The sequence below is a fragment of the Chiloscyllium punctatum genome, chromosome 5, assembly GCF_047496795.1.
Source record: "Chiloscyllium punctatum isolate Juve2018m chromosome 5, sChiPun1.3, whole genome shotgun sequence".
NCBI lineage: Eukaryota > Metazoa > Chordata > Chondrichthyes > Orectolobiformes > Hemiscylliidae > Chiloscyllium > Chiloscyllium punctatum.
Window position 1 is genome coordinate 134087000 of NC_092743.1, and position 18965 is coordinate 134105964.

The following is an 18965-nucleotide window of genomic DNA, read 5'->3' on the forward strand; positions in this document are numbered from 1 at the left end:
CATACTGAACAATGATGTTTTGTTATACTGGCCATTCGGGGCTTGGGGAGGTTGGGGAGGAATGAGGGGTGTCTCATAGAGACTTATAAAATTCTAACAGGACCAGATAGGGTAGATGCAGAAGGGATGTTCCCAGTGATGGATGTATCCAAAACCAGGGGTCACAGTCTGAGGATTCGGGGTGGACCATTTAGGACAGAGATAAGGAGACATTTCTTCAGCCAAAGAGTGGTGATCCTGTGGAATTCATTATTACAGGAAGTTTCTAATGTCAATACATTGAATGTATTCAAAAAACAGTTAAATATAGCACTTGGGGCAAATGGGATCAAACATCATGGGGAGAAAGCAAGATTAGGCTATTGAGTTGGATGATCAGCAATGATTGAAATGAATGGCAGAGTAGGCTCAAAGGGCCTAATGGCCTCTTCCTGTTCCTATCTTCTATGTTTCTATATTAACATGTACTGTGAAGGAATATCCTTGGCTAGCAGATTTCACCTGATGTACAGCCATGCTTTAAATGTAGGCTGAGCAGCACAGTGATTTTGGGACATGGTTTGTACATAATGAGGTAATCAGTGGAGAGTTGTGTGAGGTAACTCCCTAGAGCTCATGGAGAGAATTCCTCCATGAAACTCCCCCACATTGGTGTCCAATTGACTTTTGTAAAATTCAGCACATTGTTTCTACTGGTTGACAAGGGGGCATAGAGTCAAGGATATCTTTAAAGGGGGAAGTTGTAAGAAATCTTTTAATAGGAAGTGTGGAAGACTTTATCACAATTGATGCGAATACAATACAATGTAAAGAAAATAAGATGAATGTTTGAAAAGAAGGTATACAAAGGATATAGGGCAAAACAGAAAATTGAATTAAAGTGATTTGACTCCAACTGATTCACTACCAGTGATAGAACTATGATGGGTGAATAATATTCTGTCCAGTGAATTATTGGATTCTATTGTCATATGAAAAATGTATGATTGCAAAAATAGTCTACATGCTTATGTGTTAACTGAGAAAGACTCACATTCAGCTATGATCCATTCCCTGGAGAACAGAACATCAACACTAACTGTACAGACTCATATTTAAAGAATGGCTACTTGGCAGAGTTGTTGAATACTGTTTCTGAATGTGGAACTGGACCCTAATAAGTGCCAGATTTCTTTGGAAGCTGAGGGCTAGAAAAGAGCAGATGGAGAGGAAAGTCATAACAGTTTATACGACGAAGAACTTCTTTGCAGGCATTAATGAGGGAAATATTTCACACCAACTTTTGCCAAAATGGCGTAGAAGTTCAGTTATGGATATATTTCAGAGCTTCTGCCTTGCTGTTGACAATGCCAGAGGAAATGAGCTGAGCACAGCAACAGGAGAAAGCTGTTCAGCTACTTGAGCCTGTTCTGCTATCCAGTTAGATCATGGCTGAGCTGTGACTCAATTGCATTTACCCATCTTTGATTCATACCTCTTGGTATCTTTACTTACCAAGAATCTAAGCATCCTGACCTTGAAAATGTCTGTTAAACTCGGCAGGAATGCGCTAGGATCATTTCTCCATTGCTCAGCTCTGGAAGTTTCTGGAATTTGTCATCCCAGAACAAGTGATTGAGCATGTGGGCAACAATGAACTGATTAGAAAAAGTCAGCAGTCTGAAGAAGGATCACTGAATCCAAAATGTTAACTCTGCTTTCTCTCCACACATGCTGCTAGATCTACTGAGTTTCTCCAGCAAGTTTTGTTTTTGTTTCAGATTTCCTACATCCACAGTTCTTTGCTTTTTTTGTTAAACTATTCTAATGGGGAGATAGTGTCTTATTTCAATTGTCCTTCATTTAAAAACTAAAGATTGTACTCCTGTATGCTGGCCTGTACCACCAAGCAAAGTAGATTTAATTGATCTTCCCTATCAAATCCTTTTGCCGTTTTAAACAGAGAGCAGAATTATGGTCCTTGCTAGCAGATTTGAATGTAGGGGTGAGGTTGTGGGCTATAAAGTTCCCTGAGTGGCCTTTCTACCTACCCTAACCTATCTGAAATTCTGTGGTGACGAGGTAAGCCCTAGGGCCACTAGCTTGCCTCACCCCAATCAAGGCTTTTAATTGGACAATTGATAGTTACTTAACCACTGGACCCCACCCACTTGTAATTTGAGACTGGCAGGAGGTGGTTTCGCCAAATGTTTGGTAACTCCTATCAAGTCATTCTGCTCAGACCTCAGGCCAGATAGGGAACTAGGTAAGTGCAACCCTCATTGCCCCTCTTTTCTGATTGAGGCATTTCTGTGAATGATCTGCAACTGCCCTAGGCCCCAGATACTGACCCATTACTCCTCCCTGGCCTTTACAGATAGATGTATTTTGTGGAGTGTTATCAAACGATATCTGCGTAGATAAAATCCATACGTACTCCATGTTATTGACCCCCACAGTATATTCAATAACATTTATTCAATACACTTGTTCTTTGTGAAGCCATGCTGACTATCTCTAATCAGTTTACTATTGACCATGTGCTCAATCATTTGGTCCTGGATGACAGAGTCCAGAAGCTTCCCTGCCATGGATTGTAGATTGACAGAAGTAGGCCTTTTTTTGGCCCGACAGGTCTGCTTTACCATTTGATGAGATTATGACCAATCAGATAATCCTCAACTTTACCATTTTCTCCATAACTCTGATTCTCTCATTCTTTAAAAATCTATTCTAGTCTTGAATATACTTAACACAAAGTCTCTACAGCTCTTGTTATGGACCAGACTAGACCAGACCCTTCAAAATGTAATGAGAGGTAGTCTGGACCTAATGTTTTCTTATTTTGAAGGTAAATATGAGGGGCTGTGCACCTGATGCGATTTGATTGGTCAAACTACTCGTTGTCAAGTAAAGCATAATTTATTCAAACGCTATGGTTAAGATACAACGAAAGAATGAGGAACTTGGATGGACTTAACTCTATTGGAAAACGTAACTGAATAATAAATTATTTTACAATTAAACAGTGATTGTTCCAATACAGTAATATCTCAAAAATCTACCCTTTTCAAAAGGTAAATTCAGGAAACAGAATAGTCTCACATGCAACTTCAGGAAAAAAACCATCCAGACAAAACCCAAAGAGAGAATGTACCATCCAGGAGAGATTCACTGTCCTCCAATCCTGCTGAGACCCCAGAAACAACTGCTGCTGAAAAGAACCCAAAAAATCCTGGTGCTGTGAGAGCTTGACCCCACCCTTTTGGGCTGCTTCTATTGTTTCAACTTTCTTTTAAAAAACCCAAAGACTCATAAGCTGTTTCCTCGAGTGATTTTGGTAGACTGCTTATCACTTTTGCCTTAAGACCTCTTTTCAAAACATACAAGGACAAAATAATCTCTTAAAGCCACAACATCATCACACTTATGCAGTAAAAATTCTATAGATTTACTACCCACTGAAACAAGAAATCCTCATCTCTGTCCCAACTGGACAATTCCTGACTCTGAGATTATGCTGTCTGATCCTAGATTGTCCCACAGGGAAACACAATCTCAGCATCTACCCTGTTAAGCCCCCTAAGACTATTATATGTTTCAATAAGAAGCTTTGAGTTTTGGCCCAATCTACTCAACAATCTCCTCAAGAAAATCCCCCTCTATACCTCAAATCAATCTACTGAACCCTGTTTGGACTACCTCCAATGTCAGTGTATCTTTCATTAGATAAGGGAACCAACACTATTTGGAATATTCTAGGTCTGGTCTAACTAATGCCTTATATAGTTTTAGCAAGACTTCCGTCTCTTTATTCTCTATTCCCTTTGAAATGAAGGCCAACATTCCATTATTATTGCCTTCATTATTACCTGCTGAGCTGTGTGCTAGGGTTTTTTTATGATTTATATACAAGAACCTCCAACTTCCCTCTCTGCAGTTTTCTGCAGTCTTTCTTCTATTATATAATATGCAGCTCCTCTATTCTTCCTGCTAAAATGCATAACCTCATAATTTTCATTTGTTTCTCTAGCTGTCTCTCTTTTCATAAATAAAGGAATAACATCTGAAAGTTTCCAATCCAATAACACAACATGTGCTGTAGAAAATTATGACTCATGTAATGATGATTTCATCTCCAATTTGTCTTCATACTTTGGGATAGATGTCATAAGGTTCAGAAATTGTCAGTTGCTGGAAATATCTCTCCTCTAAGTCCCATTAGATTCTCCAGCGCTATCTTTCCTCCACATATTAAATCCAGTAAATTCTTATTATTGTTAATTTAAATTTCTTCTCCTTTATCATGGAGATTATTTTAGAATACCACTTTTAACAGTCTTGACAATTCCTTTTGTTGATTATAGTATAACTCTATTTGCCTTTAATGGACATATATTCCCCATTACCTCTCTCTCTCTCTTTAATAGATGTACAGAAACATTTCTCATTTAGCACTCAAAAAGAAGAAAGTTACAAAACTGACGCAGCACCTGACTTTCCACTCTTTGCTAATCTCTTAACTAAAGCTATTAAACCAACTAAAGGCTGATTTATCTTCTTCTTTCACTTATAATACTGAACTTCTCCCACCAACACAGCTGCAGCTGAATAATATATGTCTCTGTGTGATAGAATACAAGTGCAGCTGTACTTTGAATTGTTTTATTTGTTTACTTTGTCCTCTTGCAATACATTATGGAATGTAAAATGAGTAGCTTTGCAGTTTGATTCTGCTATTTAATTACTATCAAATATAACAAGTACATAGATACTTTCTAATAGTTTCATTACATCCAGTCAGTATAGAATAGTAGTTTTCTGTTAAATTTTATACTAACTGTAAAGTCGAGTAAACATTCGCCCCAAGGGAACCTCAGTCTTCATATGTATTGCTTCACTTCCAGTCACGCACGTTGCTGCCTCCATTGTTCCCAAGGTCACTGCCATATGAATAAGACATTCAACTACTGTTGATGATTGTTGAGGTATCTACTTGATAAAGATTGGAACAGGTAATGATAAACCATGTCCTGGAATAGGATTAACCTTACAGTGAAGCAACCAGTCTTCACTTGGCAGACAGTAAAGCAAGTATTGTTTTGACCGGCACCATATGAACTGGCACTCTCAATAAACCCTGGCAATAATCTTATATCTGAATTACTGGAAATGTACTATATTACCATGATCCCCATTATGTCTGAGTAGTCAGGTGAGGGTGATTAGTGAAAAGGCTTTCTGCCAGTACATTCTATTTAAAGCATTGTTGCATTATTATTTAAGTGATTATGTCGTATACAAAGTATAACAGTGATGTGTAGATTCCCTGCATTACGTTTCTATTACATACTGTGTGTTTTTACATTGATTATGTGCATCTCCTGACCAACTGGAATAAATGATCAACTGGTGCATTTCTGGTCTCATGGGTGTCAGTTAATAAAAGGTTTGCTGTAGCTATGAAACTTTACCAACAAAAACTTGCATCTGTTTGATGCCTTTCAGATGAGTAAATGTTCCAAGGTGTTTCATAGAAGCATCATAAGACAAAATTGACACTGAATCAGCGAATAAATCAATGAAAAGGGGTGTCTAAATGCTTGGTCAGAGGTAGGTTTTCCAGAGAATAGAGTGGTTTAGGGAGGAAGCTTGAGGCTGTGACTACTCATCAATTAAAATTTTAACTGTCATAAATTGGAAAAAGAAGAGAGAAAATTAAATATGAAAAACAATAAATGTTTCTTACTCGATCAGACAACAATGCTTCAATGATACATTTATTCCCTGAAAACTTTTTTAATGAGTCCGAAAGATTGTGAGGTTTGAAAGTTAACACTAACCGTGGTGATATCTCAATATTGCATTTTTAAATCCTGTAAATGATGAAGCTTCAGTCATGTTTCACTTTTTAACTTATTCTGCAACTGTTATCGACAGCCTGCAAATTCTTTTGGCATTGTCTTAAAAATCACAGTGAACAAGCATATTGGTGGGATGAGCTATTGAATTAATAGGTGATTTCAGGTTTTCCTCTTTAACATATTTCTCATTGAATACATTTTAATCTTAAAATTGGAAATTTGAGAAGCAACAGTATTCAGTATACTTTATACTGGTAATAGGAAGAAATCTGATCTTCTCGAAGATAATTAGGGGTAAGCAACAAACATTTTAATTACCTCACACCTTGCCTTTTTTGCACGGGCTTGCTTTCAGTGTAGTTGACCTATTTTCTGTCATTCACACCTGCCAACATACACTACTCTCCATCTGTATTACTTCACTGATACCATTAGCACTCTCTTTGCCTTTTGCTCTGGGGCAACTTTACCATCTGTTCTACTTGTTCCTCCTCTCCCCTTTTGCTACAGTATAAAACCCATCAATTTTCCAAAGACTTGAAATGCTCCCTTTATTTCTCTCTCTACAGATGCTGTAAGACCTTGCTAAGTTCCTCTAGTACTTTCTGATTTTGCTTCAGATCTCCAGCAATCCATAACAATTTGGTTTTATTTCTGTGACTTGGAAATCTGTTGCTGTTTCTTCATATCACAGGATCAAAATCCTTGAACTCCTTCCTAACAGTGCTGTGGTGGACTTATTCCCCCAAGGGCTGCTGCTATTTAAGAAGATAGCTCACCACCACCTTCTCATAGGCAATAGAGATGAACAATATATGGTGATCTGGTCAGCAATGCTCAATGCGATGATTGAATGTTGGTATTAATTGTTGATGAATGACTTAGTTCCTTAGTTATATAACTGTTGCAGTTATAGAATTATTTTAAAACTGTTTATAATTTGGCTCTGAAGTTTAAGATTGTGAATGTAACATTAGACTATGCTGCAAGTGTGGAATTAAGTAGATTCTTGATATGAATAATCTCTCACAAATTTTAGAAATATCGAACATACTACTGCACTTTTAGATTTTGATCCACTATATATCATATATCTTCTATCCACTACATACTGCTATTTAACTGTACCATACACATCTATTACAAATGAAGATCACTATTATAAGGATGTACCTTAGATGAGATAAAAGGAAACCAATGAATGTGGCATGTTTACATTTTACATTTTTCAGATTGTGTTTGCAGACAAGAGGTTAATAAACAAAATTAGACCATATGAATTTGGGAGAATATACTGGCATGAGTTAAAAGGCAGTTAATGGACAGAAAACAACAGTTGGAATGAATGGGTTATTTTCAGGTTGACAAGATTTGCCCTATAGAGCACAGGTACACAATCCTTTATCCAAAATTCCGAAATCTGAAAAGCTCCGAAATTCGAAGTTTTTATCGTGAGGTTTTTTCTAAATAGCAAGGTTGTTTGGTGTGTGAGCAGGTGACCCATCTCCACACCCACTCGACCCACGTCACGCAAATGTGACGTGGGGGCGTGGCTCAGCATCGGCAGGCATCAATTGTCTCTCTCAGTGCTCGTACTAGTCACACATGATCTGTTGTTAAGTAATTTTTAAAAATTTCACTGTGAAAATATCATTTATTCTGAAATCCGAAAAATTCCGAAATCCAAAAATTAACTGGCCCCAAGGATTTTGGATAAAGGATTGTGTACCTATACTGCATGGATCAGTACTTGGGCCCAGATCTTCATAAAATATAAAAAAGACTTGAGAGTAGGGATTAAGTATAATATTGGCAAGTTTGCTGCTAATACAAAGCTAGATGGAAGTGTGAATTATGAAAAGGATTCAAAAATGCTTGAAGAGGATTGGGACACCTCATGTGAACATGCAAAGATTTGATAAATGGAATACGATGTGGAGAAATGTGAGGTTATCCTCTTTGGTACAGAAAACCGAAATACATATCATCCCATAAATGATGTGGCACGGTGGCTCAGTGCTTAGCACTGCTGCCTCACAGCACCAGGGCTCCAGGTTCAATTCCAGCCTTGGGTGACTGTGTGGAGTTTTTGCATTCTCCCTGTGTCTGCGTAGGTTTCCTCTGGGTGCTCTGATTTCTTCCCATAGTCTAAAGATGTCCAGGTTAGGTGGATTAGCCATACTAAATTCCCCCCATTGTGTCCAGGGATGCATGGTTCGGGTGGATTATCCATGGGAAATCAACAAGGTAAAAACAATGACTGCAGATGCTGAAAACCAAATACTGGATTAGTGGTGCTGGAAGAGCACAGCAGTTCAGGCAGCATCCAACGAGCAGCGAAATCAACGTTTCGGGCAAAAGCCCTTCATCAGGAATAAAGGCAGTGAGCCTGAAGCATGGAGAGATAAGCTAGAATGCAGGGTTACAGGGATAGAGTAGGAGGTGAGTCTGGTTGGGATGCTCTTCAGAGAGTTGGTGTGGACTTGTTGGGGCAAATGGCCTGTATTCACATTGTAGAAATTCTATGGATTCTAAGGGACAGTTGGGTAATGTTGAATTTCAAAGGAACTTGGTGTCCTTGTTGATGAGTTATTGCAAGTTTTTATGTAGGCACACCAAGCAATTAAAAACACAAATTGTATGTTTTGGCTTTTATTACAAGAGGATTTGAGTACAGGAGTAAAGATGTTCTTACTGGGGATAAATGTGTGCTTTTCTGGTTGGCAATCAGTGACTAGTGGTGCACTTCAGGGATCAGTGTTGGGACCGCAATTATTCACAATTTAAAGGTCTGGCAGATGGAGTACAGTATTAATAAATGTGAGATCATCTATTTTGTTAGGAATAACTGTAAAAAGGACTATTATCTGAATGGTAAAAAATTACAGCATGCTGCTGTGCTAAGGGACCTGGGTTCCTTGTGCATGAATCACAGAAGGTTGTCTGCAGGTGCAACAGGTAATTAAAAAGGTTTGTGGAATTTTGTCCTTCATTGCTAAAGGGATTGAGTTTAAAATCAGGGAGGTTATATTGCAGCTGTAAAGGGTGCTGGTGAGGCCACACCTGGAGTACTGCGTGAAGCTTTGGTCTCCTTACCTGCAAAAGAATGTACTGGCACTGGAGGGGGTGCAGAGGAGGTTCACTAGGTTGATTCTGGAGATGAGGGGATTGGCTTATGAGGGGAGACTGAGTAGACTGGGATTATGTTCATTGGAATTTAGAAGAATAAGGGGGAGTCTTATAGAAACATCTATCTTATCCAATTCCTTCATAATGATATAAGTAGAGAGGATGTTTCCTACTGGCGGGTGAAACAAGGACAAGGGGGCATAGCCTCAAGATTAGAGGGAACAGATTTAGGACAGAATTGAGGAAAAACTTCTTTACCCAGAGGGTTATGAATCTATGGAATTCCATGCCCAGTGAAGTAGTTGAGGCTTCCTCATTGAATGTTTTTAAAGCTAACGTAGATAATGTTTTAAACAGTAAAGGAATTAAGTGTAATGGTGAGAGGGCACGTAAGTAAAGCTGAGGCCACGAAAAGATCAGCCAGTTCTGGTGTTCTCATGTACTACAGCAATGTGAAACCTTGGTGAGAGGACATCTGGAATTTTATGTGCAATGATATGTAATGATGTTCATCAAGCTAATTCCTGAGGTGGAGAGATTGTCATATAAGAAATAATTAAATAAACTGGACTTCTCTTCTTGAATTTACAAGGAAATAAGATGATCACATTCAAACATACATCATTTTTATGATCACTGTTAGGGTAGTTACAGAAAAGAGATTTCCCTGGCTGGGGTGAGGTCTAGAACCAGGGGACAGAATCTCAGAATAAGGGATAGGTCATTTAGGTCTTGGGTGAGGAGCAATTTATTCACTCATAGGGAGTCTTTGGAATTCTCTGCTTAGAGTTCATGAAGGCTTAGTTTTTGAGTATGTTTAAGACCAAGATAGATCAATTTCCACATACTTGAAGCTTTAAGAGATAGACTTTGTGTAGGAAAGTGGTGTTGAATTAGAAAATCAACCTGGCCTCATTGAACAGGATTGAAGGGCTCTTGCTCCTATTACTCATATTCTTATGTGATAAAGCATGATACATTGTCAAGGTTAGTTCTGACTTCAGTGTATAATCCTGTATCCTTTACAGTGCAATATAACTCCATTTGTTTTGCATGGCAGTCAGATGAAATACAAAGTGACAGGAGACAGTCTAGGGAATGTGCATTTAAATATATTATGATCTTAACTGATATTATCACTGGACAGTCTCATTGAAATATCATTTGATAGATCACAGGTTTTTCTTTCTATTTAACAAGATGTTTTTTTCTCTGAACACACAATAATGCGATTCTACAGGTTTTGTGTCAATAAAACAGAAGTTTATTATGCAAAGAAAAGTATGGGTAAAATAGAATAAAGAAAGCTACTTACATATGACACAATTTGACAGATTTTGAAATGCATAATAAAAATACAATTTCATCTATCCCAATACCATCACTTTCTCGCACTCAAATACAAGAGAGACAATTTTTTCTCTATCATCAAAATGTTTAACTTAGCAGTTTATTTTCATTTCCTGATCTTGAGGGTTTGATAGCCTCTTCCTCCATTAGTCATAGAAATGAACTTAGACTTCCTCAGTTTCAAATAACCACTTAAGGGATCTAACCAAACACTTATGGTATGGAAAATTCAAACTAAAATTCTCAAACTGGGGTAAATTATTTCTAAACCATTCTAAACTATCTCCTTCCTTTAGAAGAAACAGTTTCACATGTCTAATTTCAACCAGGACCTCTGCAAATTGAAATCAAACGATTTCTGACTGTGTGTTTTTCCCCTAAGCATAACGACAACTCTGATCCTTCTAAACAGAGAACACACTAATGATCATCAATGTTTACCTATAAAACTCGCCATTAAAACACATTTCCATTACCACCCCAGGAAGTAATTCTCTCATTATAATGATTATTAAAAAATATCATAACCTCAGAAATATAAGCATGTTAATCCAAAAAATGGTGTAGTTGTATTGTCACTGAACCAGCGACCCCTAGATCCAGGTGTAATAATCTGGGGACTTGGGTTAGATTCCAACCATAATAGATAGTTGTAATTTGAATTCAGTAAATATCTGGAATTAAAAATCTAATGAAGACAATTGTTGATAGTTGTAAAACTCATTTGGTTCAATAAGGAGAGGAGACCTTTAGGAGAGGAGACCTGCATGAGGTACAGATTCATTGCAATGTGTTGACTATCAGCTCTCCTCTAAAATGGCTGAGCAAGCTAGTCAGTTGAATCGACTGCTAGTAAGTCTCAAAAAAGGAATGAAAACAGATAGAGCACCTAACATTGATTAAGGCACCAGAAACAGCAAACACAACCCTGTTGACCCTGCAAAGTCAATCTCACTAACATCAGGGGGCTAATGTCAAAATTAAACAAAACATCTAAGCAACTTCACAACAAACAGATTGAATCTAAACTCCTGCAGCATTCAGTCATGAATGATGGTGGACAACTAAACTGCTCACTGGAGGAGGAGGCTGCACAAAATTCCCATCCACCCTCCACAAGGTGGGAGCCAACACATCAGTGCAAAATATACAGCTGAAGCTTTGCAATAATTTTCAACCAGAAGTGATGAATGGATGGTCTATCTCTGCCTCCTCCAGTGTTTCCCAGCATCACAGATACCACATTTTGTCAAATCCAGCTTTAATGTCATATTGTCAGGAATGGAGGATTTCAATTATAAGGAGAGGCTGGAGTGTAGGAGGTTGAGGGGTGACCTGATAGAAGTTTATAAAATCATGAGTGTAGGTAAGGTGAATGGCAGTGGTCTTTTCCCTAGAGTGAGGGATTTCAAGATTAGTGGCCATATTTTTGTGGTGAGAGGAGAGATTCAAAAAAGACATTGGGACAACTTTTTGACACAGAGTGGTTTGTATGTAGAATGAACTTCCAGAGGAAGTGATGGATGTGGATACACTTAGAATGTTTAAAAGATGTTCGGATAAGTATAAAAATAAATGTTTGGAGGGATATGGGCCAAGCATAGGTTGACAGGATTAGTTTAGTTTAGGATTATGGTCAGCATGGACTGATTAGACTGAAGGGTCTGGTCCATGCTATGTGACTCCGTGACAGTCACTCTTACCTCACCGCTGGAATTCAGCTCTTTTGTCCACAAGAGGAACCATGTAATGAGGTTAAGAGCTAAGTGGCCCTGGCTGAACCCAAACTGAACATCAGTGACAAGGTTTTTTGATTCACTCCAAGAAATGACTGTAGGCATTGAATATTACAACATTCTGGCAATAGAACTGAAGACTTGTGCTCCAGAACTTACTGTGTCCAAGCCAAGCTTTTCCAATTCAGTTATAACACTGACACCTACCCAACAATGTAGAAAATTGCGCAGGTATTTCCTGTACACAAAAAGCAGGACAATTCAACCCAGCCAATTACAACCCCACTAGTCTACTTTTAGTCATCAGTAAATTGATGAAAAATGTCAGCAACAACATAACCGAGCAGCATTTACTTAGCAATAACCTACTCACTATGTCCTTGACATTAAAGCTGAATTTGACAACATGTGGCATCAAGGAGTCCAAATCATACTGAAGTCAGTGGGAGTCAGGTGGAAAACTCTCTGCTGTTTGGAGTCATGAATGGTACAAAACAAGATATGGTTGTTTGAGGTTAGTCGTCTCAGCACCAGTACATCTGTAGGATTTTCAGAATAGTGTCCTAGGCCCAACCATTTTTAGCTGCTTCATCGATTACTTTCTAACCATCATAAGGTCAGAAATAGGGGTAATTGCTGATGATTGCACAATGTTCAACACCATTTGTGACTGAGGCTCTCTGTCAATTGCAGCAAGGACTGTGCAATATCTAGGTTTGACCTGACAGTTGACAAGTAACACGCACATCATACAATTGTTCGGAAATTACCATATCCAACAAGAAATAATCTGGCTGTCACAACAATGACTTTCAATGGCATTACCATAACTGGGAGTTACTATTGACTAGAAATTGAACTGGACTAACCAGATAAATAGTATAGCTGCAAGAAAGTGGTCAGAGCCGAAGAATCCTGCAGCAAGAAACTCACCTACTGAATCACCAAAACCTGTCCACCATCTACAAGACTCAGGTCAATTGTATGATGGGATATTCCACACTTGCCAGGATGAATGTAGCTGCAACAACAACACTGAAGAAGTTGAACACCATCGAGGTCAATGCATTCCAGTTGTAGCAGCGTGTCCTATTTCTCAGTTGCATTGCAGAAATTCAACAGGCTCCTTAAATAGCACCTTCCAAACTCGTGACTACTCCATCTGGATGGATGAGGGCAGCAGATACATGAAAACACAACCACCTGCAAGTCCCCTCCAATTCACTCACCATCCTTGGGAATATATCACCATTACTTCACTGTTATTGGGTCAACATCCTAGAACTCCCTCCCTAATGTCATTGTACCTACAAGTGGACTGCAGTGATTCAAGAAGGCGGCTTGTCACCACCTTCTCAAAGGCCAATCATGAATGGGCAATAAATGCTGGTCCAGCCAGGGTTCCTACACCTCATCTTAAAAAAAATACTCAGACCAAAACCCATACTGCACTTAAAATTCCAAACTCTGAAATAAATTACATTAAAATATATATGAATCATATGCTGTACATCCCAAGTGGGAGAACAAAAAATTGGGAGTCTTTACCAGTTACACAAAATGTCAGAAAGATAAAAACTTTCCCTTACAAAATTGTGAAACAAATACAGAGTAACAGCAAATTTTCAGTTGATGGTCAATGTCTTCCTCCTTTCACAGACATGACCACAAACAAATTTACTGTTAAATGCTCAACCATTCAAGAATGTCAGTATGTACATTGTATGGGGGAAATTTTTACAGTTATTTGGATGGAAAATTGATTTACCAAATCATACCTATCTACTCTCTGTGCTTAAGTCTCTAGTGTAGTATATTTATTATTATCCCTGATCGACAAGTTTCCTATGGTCCACATTCAAAATGATTTGTTTTGCTTCACGTTAATGGAATAAACATTCAAGTTAGAAGTATGTATTTACTAATAGCTCCATATTTTACCTGTATTTTTGGAACTGCCTCAAATGAAGTAATGGAATCCTATAATGATTAGGTAACCATAGAAACAGAAAATAGGAGCAGGAGTTGGCCATTTGGCCCTTTGAACCTACTCTGCCATTCAATACGACTGATCATTCAACTTCGTACCCAGTTTCTCTTCCTCTTATACACTTTGATTTTTTTTAGCCCTAAGAACTTTACGTACAAGTCCTACAAAACATTCAATGTTTTGGCCTTAGCTTGTAGCAGTAGATAGTTGGGAATTGTCCAAAATCATCGATGACATACTGAGGGGATTAATTTGCTTTGTACCGATGTTAGAACAGTCACATGTAGAAGCAGTTCAAAAGACTATTTTCTATTCAATCCTGCTTTTATCTGGATTTAAAAATCAAGCCCTGTATGTTTTTAATGGAAATAGTATTCACATTGAGGTTCTACTTGTGAAATTTACTTTTATAAAATTGATACATTATATTGGAAACATGATAAATGTTGAGCTTGTATGATTAAAAGTTTCATTTTTTGTATGATGTGTCTTTATTCTTCCAGGTGCAATATAGTGATATGCAGAACGGTAAAGAATGTATGACATACCTGACACTTTCACCTGTGCAAATAACGTTTCATGGCATTGGAAGCTCCATTGAAGCCAGCCGTGATCAGGTAACCAAACATGTAATCTATATTAAACTTGATTGTGTTGATATATCTTTAATTTTCATTTCCTAATGTGTCCATTAAAAGGGCAGGTTAATGATTACAACTTGCAAAGCATCATCATCATCATCATCATCTTCTGTGGAATGCTGAAGTGTAAAACCTTGATTTTCTTTTTTCATCCTTTTTGTCCATATACTCACTTCTCTGAATTTTTTACAAGTATTACAGAGGAGTTGGTATATGAACAAAAGTACGAGTTTTATACCAGAGTTGGAAACATTGCAGAAATTGTACCTGTATTGAAATCTTGCTATTTCTTGAACTAATTACAGTAAAGTACTATCAAGATAAAATCATTTCCATTTCAGCATTCAGATAAGAGGACTAGATTCATTGTTGATCCTTATTGAAGCGTGAAATTAACTCTATAGAAGATAGAGTCTACTGTGCTCATATGTTATAATTCTAAAGATTCATATTCTGTTGAAGGTTTTTCATTACGGCTAATAGATTTATTATTGTATATTGTAAATGAGTAACAATTTTCATTATGATGATAAATGATTTGTTAAATATACCTGGCTTTTGAAATTAGTGTTGCATGAAGAATGCTTGAATTAAATTGGTGCCGGAAAGATTGGAAAATTGCCCCGTCCCCTCAAACCCTGTTCCAATGAAACAAAATCGCCATTCACTTCCAGTCATAAGAGTGGCCAATATAGATTTGTAATTGGCTTTTGATATCAGTCATCTGTGCACCAGAGATCTAATACTTTCAGGGAAGAGGGACAAGGGCAGTTGCTCAAATATAATTAATGGTTTGTCCCTTCCCCTCCTGTCTCCCTACCCCCAGTCTTCCAATAGTATGGTTAAAGACTGGAAAAGCTAATCATTAAATGTATAAGAAATAGGTTTGACAATCAGTTACCTAAGATGAAATTAGTGATTACAGGTGCTGAAAATTCCTTAGGTTATTGGTCTAAATGTGTTCTTTTGAGGTGGTTTAAGTTTGTTAAAATACCAGTCAGGATTAGTTAAAAATTAGAACAAAATTGTAACGTTTAGGTAATCATTTTCCATTAAACTGTACTATTCTGTTTAAGAAGGCTTTTCATATCAAAAATTGTTAAACCCAGTAACAAGGTTCTCGGTATATAAACATTTTGAGATTGGGAATTATTGGGGACAATGGGAGAAAAGCAAGAACTGCATGACTGAATGACGAGATGGTAATGTTTCAAAAGTGTAGTACTTCACTGAGTATTGATAGTACTTGCTGCAGTCCTGATACAGCTTGCTTTTCATGTTATTTAAAATATAGGTGTAACTTCTAATGCTTGTAAATCACTCAACTGTGACAAAATATCTTTTCATAGAATTGTTCTGGTTAATTTGACTGGATCTAGTATAGTCATAGTATCCCTACAGCGTGGAAAGAGGCCATTTGTTGCAATAAGTCAGCACCAACTCTCTGAAGAGCATCCCAACCAGAACCAGACCCCCTACCCTATCCTTGTAACCCAGCGTTTACCATGGCTACTTCACCTAGCCTGCACAGCTAGTCACTATGGGCAATTTAGCATGGCCAATCCACCTAACATGCATATCTTTGGACTGTGGGTGGAAACCGGAGTACCCAGAGGAAACCCACGCAAACACAAGGAAAATGTACAAACTTCACACACAGTCGCCCAAGGCTGTAATCAAACCTGGGTCCCTCGCGCTGTGAGGCAGCATTGCTATCCACTGAGCCACCTAGTCATTAGCTAAATTGGAATCTGGAGGAAATGTTAATAAATGATTCGTCATCAGAATAGTTTGGATGCAATTAAATTAGTCATATTTGTCTTATAGACACTTTATTATGTTCTACTATTTCACCAGTGTATTTCACTTCTGCAAAGATTTAAAAGCATTTACAATCCAGCTTTTTCCTATACTAAGAAAAACTCTCAATTTTTCTACTCCTCTTGATGGTACAATGTTTGTTTTAACATCATTCTTAAGTGATGGCATCAAATCTAAATAACATTGCTTTCATCTTTATCCTTGAGCTTCGCAAGAAAATTAAACCTTTTTCTGTGTTGATATTTGGCCTCGTCTATTTTTACATCTGATCTCCCTAAGCCACACAGTAACAGTGCTTGACAGGACAGAAAGACAAATTCCTCACAGTCTCCTATGGTGCTATACCCAGTAAGACAGTAGTGAGGAAACCATTTTATCATATTTGCTGTGTGTGAAATTGTGGGTTCCAATACGACTGTATCATTAAACCACTATTTCACATTTGTTCTTGCTTAGTTCCATTTGTGACCAGTTCTGATTTGTCTCCCCTGCTCTCCACCAAACCTCAACCCCTAAAACAATCAGGAGACATTCCACATGCTGAATATTTGGATCTTCAATTTAGAACCTGAGCTGCACAGAACAATAAAGTATATTTACTGTATCCATCAATGACACTGAAGTGTTTTCCTTAATCATCATGTGGAAAACAAGCAAATATATTTGGTTCTTAAAAGTTTAAAATAATAAAGGTATGTTTTGTGAAAGAAAAGATTAAGTTTGTTGCATGGTCTGTTGACACCTGTTTATTATCCGGACAGTCACTGACAGTTCTGATTCATGACTGAGTGACTGCTGGACTGGTCTTCAAGTGAACCCTGTGGAGAGCTCTTCTACCACCTACTGAATGCAGATTGTTTGAAGTTTCTTTTAAACATTTCTGAGACATTAGTGCAGCAGGACACCTCCAAAGGGGTTCTTAATGTCACTAAGTCAGCAGCTGTTGAAATCTTTACACTGTGGAATGAGGCTTCTCTTTTCTTTAAAGTCTGCATTTCAGTTAAAATTGCTGATAGTGACTTACTTTAGTTAGATAAAATAAACCAAAATAAATCTATTGTGAGAAAAACATCTTTATTTTTTGTACTTGTGCATAATTCAATAGTAAATCTTAATATATCTTCCATAATTCACATTTCCAAAAGGAATGTTAATATAATATTAAAGTGTATAATTTCAGAGAAATTGTGAGCACTCATCACAATCAGAAGGACTTGGTGTACTGTGAAACTAACAATTGTGCTCATAATACTCAATATTGTGGAAAACCTGCATTTCAGAATTCTGAATGCATAAGTCTAAGTTTAAGAAGTATTATTTAAAGCAGAGTAACTGACTTTTAGAAACTATATTAAGGAATGATTCTGGCCGGGGGTGGGGGGGGGGGATAATGTTGGCAAACCTATAAGACCAGGGGAATGGGGAGTGCTGGCGAAGCTGGCAAATGTGAGTGTTGGGAGTGGGCTGCCGACAGTGCAATGTGCAAAGATTGATGATCCAGAAAATGGAACAAACAGCAAACACCAGATAACCTAGAATGCAAGACACTGACTCTGCTATGAGATAGTCCCAGAAGAGTGGAGATGATTGGTAGCCCTGATTTAAAGGGCATTTAGTAATTAATGGTAATTATTGTAATCTGTCATCAAAGTGTGCAGAGCAGTGTAAAGCATCAGTGCAGATATACTAAATTGACCACCTAAAGCTGTTTTATGTTAGACAATTAAAATGGGGAGGAATTTGTTATTTCCAGTTGTTTTCCCTGTTTGCAGCAAAAAAGTCCCTTTGTATAGGTTTATGGCTCAAAGCTACAAGTCTCTGGACCGTCAGCGATGGGACAGATGTTGGGAGATACATGTCAGGACCTTGTGGAGCTCCCACACACAGATATAGATGGAAAATGTCTGACAAATTTAACCTTCCAATGGGCTAAATCCTGGCTGCCCCGGACCCTCTCCAAATATTTCTAACCCAGAGCTTAGACCTGATACATGGGATTTGTGTGGTAAGGCCATGTTAGCTCAACAGAATAACACAACCTCTGACTGCTATCTCAGCCATGTGACTAACCCCCCCCAAACTGAGCTGATCCAACTAGCCCCCTCACACTGCCAACCTCAACTCTTGTCGAACCAACCCCAACTCTTGTCGGACCCTCAACTACCTCTCCAACCAGATCCAATAACCACATAAGTGCCCCAACAATTGACTGCCCAACAATTACGTTACTACTCTCTGGATCTAATTACCAGCCTCATTCACCTATCCACCTATCATTTGCCCGCCCACTCACCTAGTCATTCACCCATTCACTGACCCACAATCATTCATTGAAAGACTTGAGACATCAGATAATCTGCCTGAAGGTTTTAGCTACTGTTGTAAAAAGGTGGTGTATTTACCTTTTTCTGATTAAACTTTCCTCACTGAACTTCGCTTGGAGAATCTATGCTAC

General features: G+C 38.0%; 1 protein-coding gene across 3 annotated transcripts in view; it reads left to right on the forward strand.

Moving 5' to 3' along the window:
- stau2 (staufen double-stranded RNA binding protein 2) overlaps nucleotides 1–18965 on the forward strand; it is a 364821-nt gene that overhangs the window by 271928 nt on the left and 73928 nt on the right. For 2 of the 3 annotated variants that reach the window (XM_072571389.1, XM_072571390.1), the window contains exon 13: nucleotides 14552–14665. In XM_072571389.1, the coding sequence (XP_072427490.1) occupies nucleotides 14552–14665 (114 nt within the window). Of the gene's footprint in view, nucleotides 1–14551; nucleotides 14666–18965 lie in introns of those variants that run through there. The other variant, XR_011960736.1, reaches the window with a different exon arrangement.